The following is a 21,341-nucleotide window of genomic DNA, read 5'->3' on the forward strand; positions in this document are numbered from 1 at the left end:
ATTCCATTCTCTCAAGTGAAGTCGCTGGCACTCAACCAAAATATGACAAACAGTGAGATATGTGTTGCATTGTTCCCACATAGATTGACCATCAGTCCTCAGTAAACAAGAATGTGTAAGATAACTATGAGGGTTATTTGAAAAGTTTGGAAAAAAATTAAGTTAAACACATTTTTTTGGAAAAAATAATCTTTTTTTCTCAACATAGTCTCCATCGAGGTATACACATTTGGTCCAGTGGGTTTCCAATTTTTTCATCCCATCTAAAAAGTTGGATTTGCCAAATTGTGCAAAATAGTCATTGACAGCCTTCATGACATCCTTGTTCGAAGAAAATTTTTTCCCCACCAAGCCAAATTTTTAAGTTTGAGAACAAGAAGAAGTCTGGAGAATACAGTGGATGTGGAACCAATTCGAACCTCAATTCATGTAATTTTGCCATTACGAGGACCGATGTGTGGGATGGTGCATTGTCTTGATGAAAGAGCACTTTATTCGTGCTCCACTCTTGGCAGTTTTTTTCTTCAGTTCTTCTTTTGAACGGTCCAACAATGACATAATAGACTCCTGTTACTGTCTTACCCTTTTCCAAATAGTCTATCATGATAATTCCTTGGGAATCCCAAAAAACAGTGGTAATCACCTTCCCAGCTGGCAAAACGGTCTTCGCTTTTTTTCGGTGCTCTTTTACCAGGCATCGTCCACTGTTTTGACTGCTGCTTGCACTCCACTGTTTTGACTGCTGCTTGCACTCAGGTGTGTAGTGTTGGACTCAGGTGTGGACCGTTCAAAAGAAGAACTGAAGAAAAAACTGCCAAGAGTGGAGCACGAATAAAGTGCTCTTTCATCAAGACAATGCACCATCCCACACATCAGCCCTCGTAATGGCAAAATTGCATGAATTGAGGTTCGATTTTTTCATCCCATCTAAAAAGTAGGATTTGCCAAATTGTGCAAAATAGTCATTGACAACCTTGATGACATCCTTGTTCGAAGAAATTTTTTCCCACCAAGCCGAATTTTTAAGTTTGGGAACAAGAAGTCTGGAGAATACAGTAGATGTGGAACCAATTCGAACCTCAATTCATGCAATTTTGCCATTACGAGGGCCGATGTGTGGGATGGTGCATTGTCTTGATGAAAGAGCACTTTATTCGTGCTCCACTCTTGGCAGTTTTTTCTTCAGTTCTATTTTTGAAAGGTCCAACAGTGACGCATAATAGACTCCTGTTATTGTCTTACCCTTTTGCAAATAGTCTATCATGATAATTCCTTGGGAATCCCAAAAAACAGCGGTAATCACCTTCCCAGGTGACTAAACGGTTTTCACTTTTTTTCAGTGCTCTTTCACCGGGCATTGTCCACTGTTTTGACTGCTGCTTGGACTCAGGTGTGTAGTGGTGGATCCAAGTTTCATCTACAGTCATGAATCAAGGCAAAAAATCCTGAAAATTGCGATTAAATATTGCCAAACACTGCAATGAAATGTCTTTTCGCATGCATTTTTGATTGACAGTCATCAATCGCAACACCCATCGCACATGCAGCTTTTTCATGTGCAATTTTTCATGCAGGATATTATACACCCGTTTAGTTGAGATATCTACAATCTCAGAAATCTCACGCACTTTCACTTGGCAGTCTTCCATAATGATATCATGGATTTTGTCAATCATTTCCTTCATAGTGATCTCAGTTGGGCATCCGGAGTGCGCTTCATCTCTGACGGACTTACGACTACGTTTAAACTCATTTATCCAAAAATAAATAGCTTTTAATGGTGGTGCAGAGTCCCCATGAACTGCACGTAACTCGGCTTTGATCTGCGTGGCCATCCACTTCTTCAAATAAGTGTTTTATCACTGTACGAAACTCATTTTTCTTCATTTTTATGAAAAATGAGAACACGGTCATTTTAAATGTTTTCCAAACGAGAACTATACGTCGCACGTGGCTAAAATTTTGCCAGGGTCATGAAAAAGATGATACGTGCCGATACTGGTATGAATGAACAAATTGTGTCGCCGTGTATTGGAAATTTAGCAAACTTTTTCAATCAACCCTCGTATGACCTATGCAGGGGCATAGCAAGAAAAACTTCCTCTCTTGTGTTTCTTTATTGACTTGATTGCCAATGCTTAGTTTCTTGCTTAATCGCATGCACTTTAGTTGTCAGTGCTTCTTGCAATGATGACTGCTATTGGTTATTAGTTCTGATCTTATAAACTATCTGTATAAGGGACTGACAAACAGTACTTAGGAAATGTAAGAGCTAATAGCAGCTGCATCTGAGGTCTCATTTGGCTTAACTCCAATGTGCCTGGAAATCCAGTACAGATGAATATAAAAATTAAGAATTTTGAATTTGTGCAACAGTTCAAAGTACTGGATATGGATTATACACAGGAGATGAGATAGCTGTTAAAAAAAACCAATGGGTCTATATAAATTGGTCTATATGGGTCTATATACACTTTTTAACAGCGATTTTTTTTTTTGTTTATATGCAAAGGAGAAAGTTAAACTGCAGGCATCTCTGTTGTAATCAAGTGGGATCTGATAAGATCAGGAAATACAGCAGCACAACCAACAGATGTCTCAGATCTTAAAACACCAATATAGATGGGAAGGAAATCAAGAAGGAAGATTACATTCTATAATAATGTTACCACTGACTTAGACAAGGGGAATGGATACACCATGACTCTTTTGGATTTTGCTAAGGCTTGTGACAGAATGAAGCATGGAAGACTATTGCATAAATTGGAGAATATGGGCTTGGATTATAAAATATTAGCATGGATAAGAGGATATGGCTGACTAATAGACATGAAAAAGTCATATATGGGGAGTGTGAATCTGCAAGGTTCAAAGAAACCAGTGGCCTGAAGTATCAGTCCTGGGTTCACTTCTATTCAATCTGAACATTAATGACATGAGGAAGGATTTGACATGTGACATACAGCTTTTTCTAATGATGCGAAAATAGGTAGGATAATCAAGAGTGCTGCTGATATCTAAAACTTGCAGAATGATTTGAATAGGCTGGAATTGTAAGTATGTGAAAATTGCTCTCAGTTCAATGTTAATAAATATAAGGCCATGCACTTTGGTGTGATTATACATCCAATACAGTATTATATTGGTGGGATTATGCAAGAAGAAATTGATCAGTAGACAGGAAGTTGAAGTTCAAGGGTTATATAGCAAAGATTGTAAATACAACTTAGGTAGTAACTGCAATGCTAATAAACCTTCACATGTAAAGATAAGGAAGTCCTTTTGGCTCTTTACAAAGCCTTGATAAAACCTCACTTGGCCTACTGCACACGGGTCTGGTCTCCTGATTTCCATGGGGATTCTGATACAGTGGAGAGAGAGAGAGTGAGTGCAAAAGAAATGTCAAAAAATGATATCAGGATTGTGGAATACTGATTATGAAGACAGATTAAGAATTTGTAGGCTGCAGACACTAGTAAACAGAAGAAAAGGGGTGATATGATTGAGACGTACAAACTTCTGAAAGGGTTAAACAGAATTTCAGTAGATGGAATTTTTCCTATCATGGAGAGTGAGGAAAGGACTCGAGGACATCCTTGGAAGTTGAGAATGCTGTAAAGAAGGGGGCAAGAGCTAGATTTTTCTCTCATACAGTGGTGCATGATTGGAATGGACTGCCGTTGAATGTTTTGCGTGCAAGCAGTGTGAATGAATTCAAGAACAGGTATGAATGACAGTTGGTGTGAATGGTATGGCCTCCCTCGATGAGTTCCTTACATCCTGGAGGTCTCTCATAATAATAATAAACTGCATATAGACAGGCAATGGAGTATTATTATCACACTTCCATGTCTGGCACAGAGAGAGGTTGCACAGTGAAGTATACAAACCTGACATGGTGGAATGATGTTATGTTTGGTGCAGATAATTTTGTCAGCATTCATGTCAACAGCTTGCATAATCTCTTTCATATGCATACCAAAGGGTCATATGGCAGCTTGATGTATGTATTCAGCCTCCCAAAGTACAAAAAAGATACCAGTCCACAAGTCCTCATAGGATGTTCTGGAAGAGACTTTATTTTCAGGGCATAGTTAAGAGACAACTGTTTCCATCTGAGTGACAGAGCAGGTATTTTTCACCTCAAAATAGAGACTGGATGGGTGATGGGCAAACAAATCAGTGGATATCCATATTTCTTGATGGATAATATCCAATCAATGCAGGAGACCTGGCATGCAAAACCACAGACTTGAGATCCATAGTCCAGTTTTGAAAGTATAAGTGCACGACAAAGATAAGGCAATGAAGATCAATCTGCAACAACAGAAGATAGCATGAAAAGAAAATTAAATTCTCTCTTGTACTTTTCCCTAAGTTCACGAATGTGAGCTTATTGTCTAAGATAAATCCTTAGAACTTGGCTTCTATTGCTACTAGAATAACAGTTTGTCTATTCTTAACTCAGGATCTAGGTGTAGAGTGCATTTCGGGCAGAAGTGTACAGAGACACTTTTTTCTGCTGAAAATCTGAGACCATTACTAAGAATCCACAAATAGACATTAACTGAAACCAGAACATGGTTTCTCCATGGTGTAAATGTGACATTCTTAGCCGTCAAAGTTAATTCAGTCAGTGAACAGTCACCCCCCACCACCACCACTGAAGGCAATGTTCTATATGCTGATGATGACAATTTACTCTCACACTATTGTAATTTGATAGTAATTAAAAGACAGCTTCAATAATCACTATCAAATTACAACAGTGAGAGTAAATTGTCATCATCAACATATAGAACATTGCCTACAGTTGGGGGAAGACTGTTCATTGACTGAATTATTTGTGACAGCTAAGAATGTCACACTTAAGGCACCACCACAATGGGGAAACCATGTTCTTGATGATATTGTAGAGATAGCTTACTTTTCACTTGGACTTGGAAAAATTCAAAGTTTTTAATAAATATAGGAAAGTGTCCTCTGAAATATAGATTCTAGGGATTTTTTTAATATGCAATAAGCTTTTTCTACATCAAAGAACACTGAAACCAGATGTTCTTTTACATGTGTAATGTCTCTTATACATATGTCTAAATGAATAAAAGGGTTGAACATTCTACAATGTCTATGAAAGCTACATGGTGTACTGAAGAGAAATTTGGTATACTTGATTTCTTCTTACTGCAAAAACTGTGTAGCAGAAAGCCTAGCTGCTGGGTTGATTCCCCCCCCCCCACACACACATTAGCAACTTAGGCTATGATATACCATGACAACAGTTACAAAATTATGTAAAACAATGGTATAAATTATAAGTAAATGTAAAAATAAATATAAGAAAGCTTTTAATTTTTTAGGAAATGACAATATATACTAGAATATTGATTAAAAACTTTAATCAATACCTTCCTTTATTTGCAATGTTACATTGCCATCTTCATGTATCACAAAACAATGATATGTGCATGCGAGCACTAACACTAAGCAAACGAGGCTGAAGTCAGTCCTAGAGTCCTAAAGGTGCCCCTCCCCCAGTGGGCTAAATTGGGTTGTCTTGGGTTGGTCCAATGTTTGTAGAATGTAAGCTTCTCAAATTTGGGGGAAGTTTCATGCACCCACATTTGCTGAGGTTTGGGAAGTTTTTCGGAGCTGACGGTGATTTCAGGAATAATCTTTCATACTTGTACTTGCTGCAGTGTAATAAAGTGGCCTTCTTCCAAGTGTATTCTGTGGTGGGTGTCCAATGCATGGTCAGCAAGTCCTGAGTGGCTGTATTGGTAAAAAAGGATGTAGTCCTTGTGGACCTGGTATACTCCAGGTAGGTCTAGGGAAAGTGGCTGGTCTTTGGTAGAACGGATAAGAGATGCCAATTTCTTATGTGGTTTGTAACTAGTTGTGAGGTTATATTTTTTTATGATTTATGTTTAGTTTTTCGGATGTATCCCAGATATAAGGAATGGTGATAGATTTAGAGTAATTTCTGTTATGAAGAGGGAGGTGTGTGTGTGTGGGGGGGGGGGGGGTTGTGACTAAGTGGTTTTAATATTTTTGTGGGTTATACCCATTGACTAAGAAGGTGTTAAGGATATGGTTAAGTTCAATAGGTGAATATTTCTCTGATGAATATATCTACCCATATGTGTAGGTTTTCTGTAAACAGAGAAAGCCAAGGATCCATCAGGCTGACATGTAATCAGAGTGTCTGGGAAAGGGAGACTGTTGTTGTTTTCCTTTTTCACAGTAAACAGGATCCTGGGGTGTTGATTGTTTAAGTGTTGAGAAGTTGTGGAGTGTATCCAGGCCATGTGGCCAAATATAACGAACAACAGTGGGTTTATGTGGGGCAGAGCTTAAGGCGTTTTCTTCAAAGGTTTAAAGTTTCCATAAAGAAGTTGGCCAAGGGGTGGAGAGAGAGTGGAGAACCTATGGCTGTCCCCCCTCTATCTGTTTGTAGAATTTATCTTGCTAAACAAAATAGCCTGAGTTCAAGGTGAACTGAAATAGGGCTGAGATATCGGGAGGAAATTTGGCTTGCATGAGCTCTAAGGTATCTTTGAGTGGAACATTGGTAAATAAGGAGGAGACATCAAAAACTGACCATTATGTCAGTGTATTTGAGTGAGAGAATTTCTATACTGGCTTTAAAGTGGGAAGCTTCATTCTATGAACATCAGCCCAACAACCAAGAGAACCCAATTTAGCCTGCTAGAGGGCAGATTTAGGACTCTAGGACTGACTTCAGTTGCCTTTCTTCAGCTTCATTTGCTTAGTGTTAGTGCCCGCATGCACATATCATTGTTTTGTGATCCCTGAAGATGGCAATGTAACATTGCCGAAATATAGGAAGGTACTGATTAAAGTTTTTAATTAATATTCCAGTATACGTATAAGTTTATCTACAAGAAATATAAGAAAAACATTAAGTTGTGGATAAAGTAACATTAATAAATAAAAATGAAAAGTAATGTATATAAATCTATACATAATTAAAGGTTAATCTTTTGTAGAAATTTAAAAACATGTGTACACCATCCAGAAGATTAATCCTATCAGCTAAGTGTATTGTGACTGTCAGTTGTGTTTATTCTTCTGGATGGTGTACACATGTTTTTAAATTTCAATAATATGTTTAAAAAAAAAAAGCCAAGTTACATGACTGTAACATACCATTGAGCCTAACACACAAAAAGAAAATGTATATTTTTTTTAATGATTGTCCCACACATGAAAGGGCACAAGACCTGTAACACTACAGTGCCTTGTGTAGGCAAGTGATTAAGGAGCATATGCAGCCTGTTGATATGCTTCTTAAAGAGTGGGAGGTTGTACTCAGTGGGAAAAACAGTATGGGGTAGATTGTTCCAAAGAATAGAGGTGGATAGAATGAAGGAAGCTTGTGAGAAGTAGTTCAGTGTGTTCGGAACTGGGCAGCATATGGGTGCTGGCCAGTGGCTTCTCCAGTTCTTACATGGTTACAAGAAAGTGGAGGAATGGTTGCAGCCAATTCAGAGAAGAAATGTCCATAAAAGTACCTATAAAAAAGGCATAGTGCTGAAACAGAGTGCCTATGACAAAGTAACTGAATGGAGTCTGTGAGGAAAGGGTCATCTATTAAGTAGACTACCCTATTCTGAATATCATCAAGAATTCTTAAGAAGGTCTTAGGTTCTCCAGTACTCCAAAGTTGGTCGGATCTGAGACTTATGAAGTGTTAGGAGTTGAGAGGAAGAGAAGCAATGTTTAGAATGGAAAGAACACCAAGCTTTTTAGAGGTTAAGTAGGTTATGTAAGTAATATGTTTGTGTAAGGAAAAACTGGATGTGACGGTGTCGATCCAAAAAGAGAAAGCTTATTTTGAAAGGAAACTCGAACAGTATAGAAGTAAAAGGGGATGAGGTAGGATTTTTCTTGTAAGTAATAATGCAAGCTTGAGCATTTTGGCACTGAAATTTACTAAGTTGTCTTCACCCCATTTGAGGATGTTGAGGAGGTCAGTGTTCAAGTGACTGATTATGGAAGATCTTGAGGCATCTAACATTAGGATACTGCAGGGTTTATTGAATGAAGAAGAGAAATGAAGAGTACTGTAATTGGTGAAACTGTGAATAGGATTTCAAGTCAGAGAAATGTCATTGACGTAACAGAGGAAGAGGCTAGGTGAGAGCAAAGTACCCAGGGCACTCCATCGTTGATGGGGAAATCTGATGCGAGAAAGTCATCCACCAAAACACACAATGAACAGCTAGTTTTAAAGATGACAATCCAATCACAGTGGGTGGGGGGGTGGGGCATAAGATGGCAACTTGTTCAGGAGGCCTCGTGCCAGACATTCAAATGCCTTTGAAATATCGTGAGCGATAACATGGGTTTCTCTTTCCATGCCCTGTGTCCTCTTTCCAAATCTTTCCATGCCCTGTGTCCAAAGGTGGGTGAGATTAGCTAGAAGATCAGCTGTAGAATAAGAATGACAGAATTCATATTGATGATTGCTAATTAACTGTAAGATCTCCAAAAGTACTTGGATTTTTGTACTTGCTCAGTTTTACCTAAGCCTTGCTTTTGTAATTGCATTCAAAGCAACCAAGGTTATAAGACTAGAATATTATACATCAGTTGTTTTGTATGAGTTTGGTCAGCTAATATACCTATTCTGTGAGAGGAAAAATCCTGCTAATGCATATGAGATTGGTTAATTCACTTTTGGATGAAAAGCCCTTAGAAAGATTCTCACTACAGCAAATACCATAACAGCAAGCTCATTCACTACAGTTCTGAGTAAAGCACCATAGGCACAATGCTATGCTAAAAAAGTAAACTATTCCTGTGGTCTGGTCTCTATCAGTTTGTTATAACAAGCAATCAACATATTAATAAAAGCAATTGGTGATATGCATGAAAACAATACTAGAAGAGTAATTACAAAATTACAAAATGGATAAAAAATAAGTAGAGGTATAATACAGAAATGTTATACAAAGGGACTCTCCAGTCCAGAGGTATATCAGAGGAATATTAAACAAATAGCAAAGAGCATGTACACTAGGATACAGTTAGAATCAAATCACAACTAAATGTCATCATATGCAAATATTAATTATTAACACAGAAAATGAACTACAATTACCACCTACTTTGACAAGGTCATTTCTAAATATGATACTAGAATATCTTCTGATAAATGGCATTTAAAAGAAGAGATCTAATAAGAATAAAACAGTTTTAAATAATAACCAATAGAACCAGTTAATAATTTTAATTATCTTGGGTGAAATATGATGTACATTGAAGAAGTAGATCCAAAACTTAAAACGAATAAATTTACAAAATTACTGGCATGTGTTTACTCGTGTCTCATCAGTGGGAACCAGACTTACTGAGTGAAAAAAAAACAACTTTCTACACCATAACTTAAGATGATATAAATCAATTAATACTTGTATTTCAAAGTTCCAAAGAAATTTAGAGAAGACTTTTTTACATTCATGTATTACATGAAAGTAAAAAAAAAGCAATGAAAAGTAAAACAATAGCAGAAATGAGACTTTTGAGAGACACAGCAAGATACACTAAAGTACACAAGAAAAGAAGAGAAATTCAAACATTTTCCAAAAACTATAACAAGAACCAATCGTATAAACAGATAATTGTAGACAATAAATGTTTAAATATGAACAGAATATCACCCACCAGACACTAAAAAATAAAAATAAATAAATAAATAAAAATAAAATAAATAAATAAACAAAAGGGGGAAAAGACAAATAAACTAGAACAACAGGGGCCAAAAAGTCTAAGTTTTACATGAAGAATTTTGTACAATGTGGAGAGTGTGTGCACGTGAGCTCATTACCAAGGATGAATGCTTTGTGGTCTGAAAGCCAGGAGGTGGGAGAGCAAGTGTTTTTTAAGTGAATGCCAGAAGCACAGGTCTTGTCAAAAGTGAGAAACAAACTGGAGTGACAAAAGGTGGGAGAATGTCATAGGGAATGTACTTGCAAGGATAAGTGATAACAAATCAAATATGAAAGAAGTGGTGGGAAAAGGTCATGTTAAGAATATGGCAGTGACAAGTAAGGTAGAGTAATTATTCAGTCTTTCAGAGGAAAAATGCATGACAAAAGATTAGAGAAACACCTAATACAGAAAAGAGCAGAACAAAAGAAGGAATGAGTGAGAAAGGGGGGGGGGGATAAGGAGACACGATTATATGGTGATTCTATGATATGATATGTGCTTGAAGGGAACATGATGAAATTGGTTTCCCAGGCATAAAGATCGCTAATAAAACTGATAGAACAGAGATAGAAAAAGGAAAGAGTTTTAGCAGATATGAATGATTTGAAAGGCAGAAATGGAGAATGAGAGAATATATGAAAGAATTACTGGAAGAAGAACCAAGGTAGAGTAGAAAGGTAACACAAATGAGATAATGCACAGACTGTTCAAGAAAATTGGTGCAATTTGTAGCTACTTTGCAGATATATGAGTGATTGACTGCATTTGAATGGTTTATGATTATGCAACCTTGAGCTGAATGTATGAGAGAGAGAGAGAGAGAGAATGGGAATGATCAAGCAATGCCAAATGCAGTTTCTTGAGCCTCAAATTAGAAAGGGACTGTCATTACAAGACACAAAATTAGCTAGGACCAAAGAGACATTACAGTTTATGTATATGAATACCAGAAGCATTAGGAATAAGGATGAGAAGTTTCTGGCAATGGTCAGTTCAATCTCACCAAAAATTTCAGCAGCATTAGTGAGATCTGCTTGATGAAAGATGACATAGATATATGGATAGATTTTTTTTTTCAGCCCCCATGTATGTGATATTAGGATGGGAAAATGGTAGGTGCGAGCATGAACCAAAATGATTTTGCATTCTTGCTGTTTCCAAATTTTTTAGCTAAACATTTTTCAGCTAAAAAAATTGATTGTTTAGAATGTTCAATCCATCTAAGTGACACTACAAGATACGAAACTGTGGTGTGGGGAAAAAAAAAAAACTGATGTTATGACACTGACACATTCAATCATTAGATTTTTATCAGCTAAATGAATCGTAATAGTAATTTGTGATATGTTTAATAAATTAAATTGTTATAGAAGACAGAAAATGGTTTAAAACTGAGATAACTGTCCTCCTCCATTTTCATTAACATTGAATAGTTCAAAGTAAATTATACTTCCCAAAAAAGATTATATTCTTGTTTAATTCCTTATCCAAGTGTAAGCAAACAAAGTTTGCAAGTGTATCTTCATGACAAGGTTACTTGAATATAGAGGATGATCACTTCATATCAAATGCCTTAGTATCCAATAGTTCTCTTTCAGAACTGTATAATGCTATGCATTAGTGGACTACTTAACTACCTAGATCAGTTTTAACCTTTATTGAGGTCTCATCAGTGGGAACCAGACTTACTCAGTGGGAGGGAAAAAAAAAAAAAAAAAAAAAATTCTACATAACTTAAGATGATATAAATCAACTGATACTTGTATTTCAAAGTTCCAAAGAAACTTAGAGAAGATCATAATAGAAAGAATCACTAAAGAAGTTTTCAAAATGACAGATAAATTATATTTAATAGCCAAGGAGTTTTGGAATATCTGATTCTTAATAGTATGTGGTAATAAATAAATAAAAAAAATCAAAAGTGGATTCCTCATAAAATTATGATTATAAACATATAAAACTTGATTAAAATAAAGCAATCTATCACAAAATAAAACCTGTTCAGTGGTTTACCAGAGAGAGAGAGAGAGAGAGAGAGAGAGAGAGAGAGAGAGAGAGAGAGAGAGAGAGAGAAAGACTAAATTAGTGAAATTCAATGCAGTGAAAAAAATTTAAGGTCCCAAACATTGACAGTAAAATATAGTGTCACTATTCACAGGGAGGGAGGTGGGAAAAAAGTCAATCAATGAAAAATATTCATATATTCATGTGACTTTTAATGTTGATGTCAAAGATCTATTGATTTTAAGTCTTGTATTCATTCATTCTCTCTCTTCCTTAACTCCACCATCAGTCCATAAAAAAGAAAAGAAAGGAAGGGAGAAAAAAAAATACCTACTAAGTCCAGTTATGATTTCGCCAGCTACCCAAACTAGTTCCTTTTCACGTTCTATATTTACACCACCATATGATACCTGCAAAGAAGCAGCTCTCTGACTTGGTCTTACAATAACATCCTTCTGAACTGGTGTGATATTGTCCCGATTCTACAACAGAACAGAAAGAAAACATCTAAACATTTTTAAGAAAATGCAATCAAGCATTAAACCCATATATCATATTCCTTTGATGAATAATGAGTAATTTAAAGTAGAAACATATAAAGCCTTTATAAACCTACTTTCTCAAACAGTCCTTATCAGCCATGCTGCTACTCATTCATTATTATTATTCGTGACACCTCCAAGGAGTTTGAAGACTTATCGCGGGAGGACACCTATTATACAACTCTCCATCTCCACCAATCAACAACATCAGTGCCATCTACTGCCCATCACCACCACAGTTAGTACTTTTTTGTCTGTATATGCGGGATGAAAAACCCGAGTTTCCAGGAGAAAAAACCCTGCTACCTCCACGTGAGATCAGCTAACTCACCTTCGATTGAAAAAGTCCATATAAAGATTCCTCCCGTCATGACGAGAATCAAACAGCGCAACGCACCGTCGTTCTTCCAATTGCGTTATGGAGGCACTACAATTTTATTTATTTTATTTTTTATGAGCACCTAATTCATGACATCTGAACATCTAATCAGATTACTTCTTAGTCCATTCCTATTATGTTAGTAGTGGGAATGGGAAAAGGAATAACCTGAAAATTTGATCAAAAGAATAAATGTTTTTTTTTTCCCAAGCTACATAAGGTCTCTAATAAGCAAGTTGGTAGCTTCACACTAGGACATGAAAATCACATATTACTAAAAAGACTTTCATAAATATATTTACCATAGAGGGATTTAAATGCATAATCTAATAATCATGCACAAATTATACTAAATTTCTGCAGAGACAATTTGATCTTACAGATCCTAATTATCGGGAAGCTAGTTATAGAAACAGCAAAAATTCGGTATATCTAACACAAATAACTGTGTATGTGGAATAATACCAGACAAACACTTTTTTTTTTTACCATGGACAACAACAGAAACTTACAAAAAACTATTATAGGGTGTGCAGGATTCCACGATAATAACAGATAATTAAGTTTGCATTATTACCTTCTTATTAACAATGTCTTCCATATTCATCTTTTAAAAATCACATCTCCAATAGTGTCAAATCTTGCATTCTGATCATCTTCTATGGCACTATTAACTATACTAAGACACATAGATCTTAGTTTTCCACTGATTCTTCTTTATGCAATCCTCATATCAAACTGTTGCACTAACTTTTCTTTTCCATTCTGCTTATGTGACCATACCATCCGAATGGCTCTGCTCATGCATTCCTAAATGCTAATACAGTTTACCCTATTTATCTGTGTGACCGTTTAGGTGGTCAAAAAAGCGCCAGATGATGAATAATAGTTTACATAGCATGTGTCTTTGCCATCCACGTGATTTTATACAAAGCAGTCTTTCCGTACATCCTTCAACTTTGGAGTCTAACTATAAACTGAGAAATTAAGTACAGGCTATTGCTTTGAATAACATCCCATTTACACTGCATGATCTCAACAAGTTTGCTATAGTGAGAATTGACCATAATTGTAGCATTCTGAAAAACTTTTCACTTGACACCTCATCATTATGCATTGCTCAGATCTACAAGACTGAAATACATATATTTACTATATTCTCCCGATTTCTCAACTGTTTACCTTCAAGCAAATAATAGCAATAATAATAATAAATTATGTTGTTCTTAAAGTTTCTCTTTAACAATTGTTCTCAGCCACTTCTTGAAGCTGACTGCACAAGTCTTACCTGAAAGACTCAAGGAAATTTCTCTAGAATTCTTGCATTTAGTTTTATTTTCCTTTTTTTTTTTTAATTGTCAGATACTAAGAGCTCTGCTTCAGTCAGTGAATCTACTAAGCCCACCGAATAATATGCTGAATAATACACTATAGCCAATGTAAAATTTTTATACCTCCACATCTGAGCAAATACCATTTTCCTGTATAACATGATCCATATAGATGCTGAACAGTGGAGATAATTTAGACTCATTCCACACCATATTTCACAATAAACCAACTTCCTGTACCTCCTTCAATTCTAATTGCTGACTTACCATTCATATACAGACTAGGTATTGCTTGATATAATGTCCCATTTATACCATATAACTATAGTGTTTTGAACAACTTTTCTCCAAGCTTCCCTTCCACAATTTTTCTTAGGCTTCTTGCAAAATCTTATCAGAAACATTTCCTTTATTCCCCACTTCCTTTTTTTTTTTTTTTTTTGTAGGTTGGTAATGTGAGAGATCTACTACAATCATCTGGAATTTAACCCTCTAACAAGGACTCGGGAATTTTCATTTAGCCACCATAACACTTCTAACTCTATATTTGAGCATTTCTGGTTGAATATCATATACTCCAGCTGCCTCTCCACATTTCAGGTGTTTGATGTCTTTTTCTACTCCAAGTACTGATATATATTACTTTACTGACTACATTCCTGTTGAGTGTTTTCTAGCACCATGCTGTCACTGTTTGTTTGATTTAGCAATCTTTCAACGTAATTACTCCAGCCATCTAAAATATCCTTATCTTTAGTTTTCATGTCACCTTGTTCATCTCTTATTCCTTTTACAGTACTCTTTCCTCCATTTTTAAGCTTTTTCAGTAGCCTCCAGAATATTTTGCCATCTTCCTGATATTTATTTCCATGTTCATGCCAAAGTCTTTTCATGATTTTTGTTTAGGTAATTTTGAACAGTTTAGGTAATTTTCAGGAACTTTCAATACACTTTCTTCTTCTTTTCTTTGACTGCCTCTTTAACTTCCTGAGTCACTATGGAGTTCTGATTTTTCTATCCTTGCAAAAACAATTTGTGATAGCTGGCGACTACACTTTATCAAGATTTCAGCAGACTTCGAAGCTTAGTTTCATGATCAGCATCAAACAAAATTTCGTTAGCATGCTCGATGTGATTGAAAACTAGCTCAAGTTCTATTGCAGTTAGCTTCTTAGTTGTAACATTCTCTTCTTGTTTACACTCCTTATCTTCTTCTTCTTCTTATGCACGCTATTCTTCCAGTTGAAGGAGATCATTCTTGCTTTCTGAATGGGAATCAAGCAAGTTTCTCACATCTTCATTATCCAGTTCATTAAATACAAGTTCTTTTCCAATTGTGCTGATTTCTTCAATAATGTTCAGATCTTCAATTTTACGCACAATAAACTAACATAGGGTTGAGTATAAAGTCGCCTTCTGCACTGCCTCCTAATTAAAGTGTAAAACAATCTTTAGATACTTTGTATCCTAGTTGAGATGCTTCAGTTTTACACTTTAATTTTGCATACGCTTCCTAAAGAGACCAGTTTTGTCGACGTTGAATATTTGATGATCGTCATAATCACCTTCCCGAATTATTTTTTGCAATTCTTCAGGAAACTTGGCTGCAGAATATTTATCAGCACTATCAGATTGCCCAGTTATTCTTACATTATCCAGCTCAATATTAAAACGGTCAAATCATCCTAAACTCGCAGTAAAGCTTTCATGGTCCTCTTGAAATTTGGTCTTTCAATGAGGTAAAAAGATTGAGAGCCTGAGTATTCCTTGTACTAAGAGGTATTATTTTTTGGTTACAATTATCAATCCAGAGCTTAATCATAAATAACTTCTATTTCAGGTGATCTGCATGCTTAAAGAAGCAGTATCAACTTTTCCTTGTTCTTTGTATTCTTTGCTCTTATTTAATATAGTCCAAACTGTAGGTTAACTGTATCCCAGGTCTAGAACAATCATTGTATTACTAGCGCACTTTCATGTCTCAATGACTTTCAGCTTTTCCTTTAACGTAATTACTTTTCTTCTCTTTTTATGACTGCCACTTTCCTTATCAGTCTTTTTCTTTTCCATATCAGGGGGTGAATATAATAAAGCCTTATAGGTATCTAAATTAAAGTGAAATGAAGGAAAAGTGATTGAGCAAGAGAACAGAGTCTGCATGTGCGCTTGTGATGATAGTTTTGAGTCAACTGCCGAGTGTCGCCAGCCATCGCTTGCAGCACTGCCAATGCTCACTACATTGACAAGTGCCACCACTTATTGCAGACTTGGAAATTTTTTGTCGCTGGTGACAAAAAATTTCACATAACATAAAAAAAATTGCATTAACTGATTAATCACTCATGATTGAGCAAAATAGTATCATTTCACTCAATCGCGCTGATTATTGTGCATATCGAATTAGCATTAAGCAAGGTTTTTCCTGTATTTGGCTAAATAAATATGATTAATAAACACTTGTGAAGAGCACAGAATGAGAAGACATTAAGAACCATAAGTGAATCTTGATCTGATAAGTACCCAATATAAGAGGGGCAATGAATACCCCAACATCCTGAGAGGAGGAAGCTAAGGTACAAAGAATGTTCATCTTCACTTTGCAACTAATATTGTGTGTGTGTGTGTGTGTGTGAGAGAGAGAGAGAGAGAGAGAGAGGGGGGTAGAAATGTCAGTTCTTTGTTGACCAAGAACCTTGCTTCTCTTGCAAATGGAATATTTTTCTTTTTCCTAGTCATAACACTGGATCAGGATGAAGACCAAGTTTGTGGCAAAACTGCATTCAAACCACAGATAGAAAACCAAACTGATAAAAACAAATGTTTTTCTTACACTTCAAAAAACTTCAACTTTTGAAAAGATTGAAATCAAAATTTGGGCTAGAATTAAAAAACAAAAAACAAAAAACAAACTGGAATCTTAATTCATATCAATTAAAAACATCAATTCAAAGTGAAAGAAATAAGTTCATAATTACACCATGGGAAAACATATTATACCTCCTGCCGCCACTACCACTGCCACCACAAAAAAAAAAAAAAAAAAAAAAAAAAAAAAAAAAAAAAAAAACCACGTGGAGAATGGAAGCTAGCACGGGATCAGTCATTGTTCAGTAAGCATGCATGCATGATAGTTGGCAGAAAAGTTATATGGGTGGAAAGATCTAATAAATGACTTCCAAATATCGCATAAAATCATACAGGTCATTATCTATTGCAGGAGATGAAGAAAACTAAAAGAAGAATTATATTTCCTTCTCCAACTATTGCTGAGCAATGCGTATTCTAAGAAAATGGTACAAAGCAGTGTTTCTCAACCTGTGGTCCATGCCGATGGGACAAGTGGTCTGCAGGCAGACTTAAATGAAATAAAGAAATATATATATTTTTTAATTATCCAAACAAAACAAATTAAAACTGAGTGAGTAAAAATTGGACAAAACCTCAAGGGCTCACTTTAGTGAGTGTAGGCATGGCAAACTCGAGGTACCTGATGCTGGACCATCCCTTACTTCATGTAATATACATCTGTTATATTAACTGTAGACTGGGCCCTCCTCTTCCTTCCTTGCTTCTTTCTTCTCTTCTTGCTCCCAATGTTATTAGAGTATTCGATGACGGGGGGGGGGGGGGAATCTTTCCTATTTTGCTGTGTCGTTTCATCTTATGCAGTATTGTGAGGCACTAACCCGTCCGGCCAGTGTGGTGCTATAAGGCCAAATATCTCCCTATGAATGAATGAATAAAATAGGAAAATTACATACTAGGTCCATCGCCCAGCGGAAAAAGGGACGCATCCTGGACTTAGGCAGAGGGTCTAGGTCGAAAAATGTGCTACAGTCTCCACTAGCTACAATGAGTCCACCTACAGTGCACAATGATAGAAGGATATTAGTAGAAACATATAACTGCAGATCTCTACAGGATGATGATAGATTTGGAAGAACTGATGAAGGAATTGGACCATATAAAATGGGACATTGTGGGCCTTTCAGAGATAAGAAGGAAAGAAGAAACTCTCATGCAATTAAACGATGGACATCTACTCTACCACTGTGAATGTGACAGAAACTCAACTGGTGGTGTAGGATTCCTAATAAATAAAACAATCAAGGATAATGTCCTGTTTGTAAATAAAATAGCATCAAGAATAGCTGAACTAAGTCTCTTCATAAATAAAAGATACCAACTGAAAATTATACAAGTATATGCCCCAACTATGGACCATCCAGATGAAGAGATAGAAGATTTCTATGAAACATTAGAATCCACATTCAATAATTCTAAAGAATTCTACATAATTATAATGGGTGATTTTAAATGCCAAAATTGGAAGCAGAGATGACCATCTGAACTCCGTCGGTAAATTTGGATTTGGACAGAGGAATGAAAGAGGAGAAAGGCTGATTGAATTTGCAGAAGAAAATAACCTCTTTATTATGAACAGCTTTTTCAAGAAGAAAATCAACCGAAAATGGATAAACTTACAATGAAATAGACTTCATCCTCTCCAACAGAAGATATATAATAAATAATACCGAAGTGCTTAATAGATTTAACACAGGAAGTGACCACAGACTACTAAGGGCAAAAGTATGGATCAACAAAAAATGGGAACGGAATAAGCTCATAAGAAAAAAGTCCGATTTAGTGAATCTACAAAATCTCTACCAAAATAAAAGCTGTTATAGAGAATCACTCAAAAATGAACTAAAAAAGTTAAACACAGCTACCACTATCGATGATGCTAATGAAATATTAACAAAATCTATCTTGAATTGTGCACCAGAAATAGGAGGTGTAAAAAGGAACCAAGAAGAGGAAAAACTAAGACAGGAAACCTTAGATCTAATGAAGAAAAGAAGAGATATGAAAAGAGATTTGAATGACATCCATAAAATAGAATATATGGAAATTTGTAAAACTATACGTAAAAGGATGAAACATGAAATTAGATTGTATAATACTAGGAAAATTAAAGAAACAATAGAAAACAATAGTAATATGAAGATCCTAAGACGAACATTATCAGTTGGAACAAAGGAAATAGCTGCTGTAAGAGGAAAAAATGGTGAACTGATAAAAAAATAGATATGCAATAATCAAATGAATTCAGGAATTTTATACTGAACTCTATGAAGACAAAGACCGGGACATCCAAGAATCCTCTATGGATAACTCGAGTGAGGAAGAACATGATGCCCCTGAGATCTTACAAGGTGAAGTGGAAATGAAGAATGGAAAGGCCCCAGGAGAAGATGGAATTATGGTAGACTTCTTAAAACTGGGAGGAAGCCCTGTTATCAAACAGTTGAGTAAACTCTTCAATAAATGCCTAAAACAGGGAAAAATTTCAAAAAATTGGAACAATTCACTTCTAATATTAATTTTTAAAAAGGGCAATAAGGAAAAAATTAAAAACTACAGACCTATAAGCCTACTCCCCATCACATATAAAGTTTTCACAAAAATTATAAATAATAGAATAAAATCTAAACTAGAGGGAATGCAATCCTGTGAGCAAGCTGGATTTAGGAAGAATTACAATACTTTGGACCATATTCACACATTAAGACAGCTCATTGAAAAATCAATTGAATACAATAAACCCTTATCTGGCCTATATAGACTATGAAAAAGCATTTAATTCAGTTAAAACATCTGCAACACTAAAAGCACTTGAAACCCAGGGAACTGAGAAACCATATATTGAAGCACTAAAACATATTTACAATAATGCAACTTCTGTAATTAAATTATATAAAAACATTGAAAAGTTCCCAATACAAAAAGGCATCCGGCAAGGCGACACCATATCTCCCAAATTATTTACAGCTGCACTAGAGGAAGTCTTTAGAAGCCTTGATTGGGAAACAAAAGGAATAAACATAAATGGAGAGAGGCTGCATCATCTGAAATTTGCAGATGATATTGTCCTAATAGCAGATAATCTTGAAGATCTGGAAGAAAGGCTAAATCAGCTAAATGAAGCCTCCAGAGAAATTGGATTAAAAATAAATAGAGAAAAAACAAAAATAATGATAAATAAATACATAAACCATAGAACTATCAAAGTTGAAAACCATGAAATAGAACAAGTTACTTCATATGTATATTTGGGCCAATTGTTATCTTTTGAGGAGTGCCAAAGAAAAGAGATTGAATGAAGAATTCACCTTGGATGGATGGCTTATGAGAAAATGAGAGACATATTCAGAAGTGACATCCCTATGAGTCTAAAAAGGAAAGCTTTCGACCAGTGCATACTTCCTGTCCTAACATATGGAGGAGAAACATGGACTTTAACAGAAGCCCTAAACAAAAAGCTGAGAACAACACAACATCGCATGGAAAGAAGTATGCTAAAAATAATATTAAGAGAAAGGAAGACAAATATCTGGATAAGATCTCAAACAGGTGTCATGGATATTGTAAAATACATTAAACAGGCTAAGTGGAGATGGGTTGGCCATGTTGCCAGATGCAGTGATGGGAGATGGACTAGAAAAACAACAGAGTGGAGACCAATGGATGAAAGAAGACCCAAAAGAAGGTGGAGAGAGATGAACTGGAACAAATTGCAGGAGTGAGATGGATGGGAGTTGCAGAAAACAGAGTAATCTGGAAAATCATGGGGGGAGACCTTTGTCCAGCAGTGGACAGAACCAGAAGGTTGAAGAAGAAGTAAAAATTATTGAAATAAAATGGATACTTAAAAAAAAAAAAAAAAACAAATAGCAGCAGAATGACAAGTAATAAAAGAGGGTTGAAGTGAACAACAATATGATATTATTGCTTCCGCCTTCCCTTACTGTTTTGTCAGATTTGAAGCAAACATGTGTTATCCACATTTCAACCAATTGCTTGTTGTTTATTGATTTTCATTATTGAAGGTTTTCCTCCTTCAACCAAGACTCAGTATATCTTCAGAAGTGCTAAGTGATACTTGGACAAAGTGTGTTGCGAAAATTAAACTTAGTATTTATATATTTTTCAGAAACATTTTTTGATAATGGGAAAAGTCTCTTAGAACTAGGACTTTGAAAAGCAAAGCAAATGAAAGGTGATGTTAACCCTAATTGTGATACACGTTTTGTAATGGCAAGTAAATCTGATGCTATTAAAGTAGAAGGAAACAATCAGTTCAAAGAAAAAATACAGTACAAAATATAACAGCTCATATTTGGAATTCAGAATTTACTTGGTGTGGAGATGAAAGTGAACAGAAATCTCAATGTGGTTTGTGTTATGAAGTGTTGTCGAACGAGTGCATGAAACCTGTGAAACTCTGACAATATTTAGAAACCAAACATTGTGATGTGAAAAATAAGCCAATTTAATTTTTTCAGT

At 35.6% G+C, this 21,341-nt stretch overlaps 1 protein-coding gene across 2 annotated transcripts in view; it reads right to left on the reverse strand.

The window, feature by feature from the left end:
* Nucleotides 1–21,341, reverse strand: part of LOC150098746 (structural maintenance of chromosomes flexible hinge domain-containing protein 1-like) — a 733,568-nt gene that overhangs the window by 304,540 nt on the left and 407,687 nt on the right. For both annotated transcript variants that reach the window (XM_090405871.1, XM_090405872.1), the window contains exon 25: nucleotides 12,077–12,224. In XM_090405871.1, coding sequence (XP_090261997.1) covers nucleotides 12,077–12,224 — 148 coding nt within the window. The remainder of the gene's footprint in view (nucleotides 1–12,076; nucleotides 12,225–21,341) is intronic.

The sequence above is a fragment of the Typopeltis vanoorti genome, chromosome 15 (assembly GCF_054136105.1).
Source record: "Typopeltis vanoorti isolate ZY-2024b chromosome 15, IOZ_Tvanoo_1.0, whole genome shotgun sequence".
Classification (NCBI taxonomy): domain Eukaryota; kingdom Metazoa; phylum Arthropoda; class Arachnida; order Uropygi; family Thelyphonidae; genus Typopeltis; species Typopeltis vanoorti.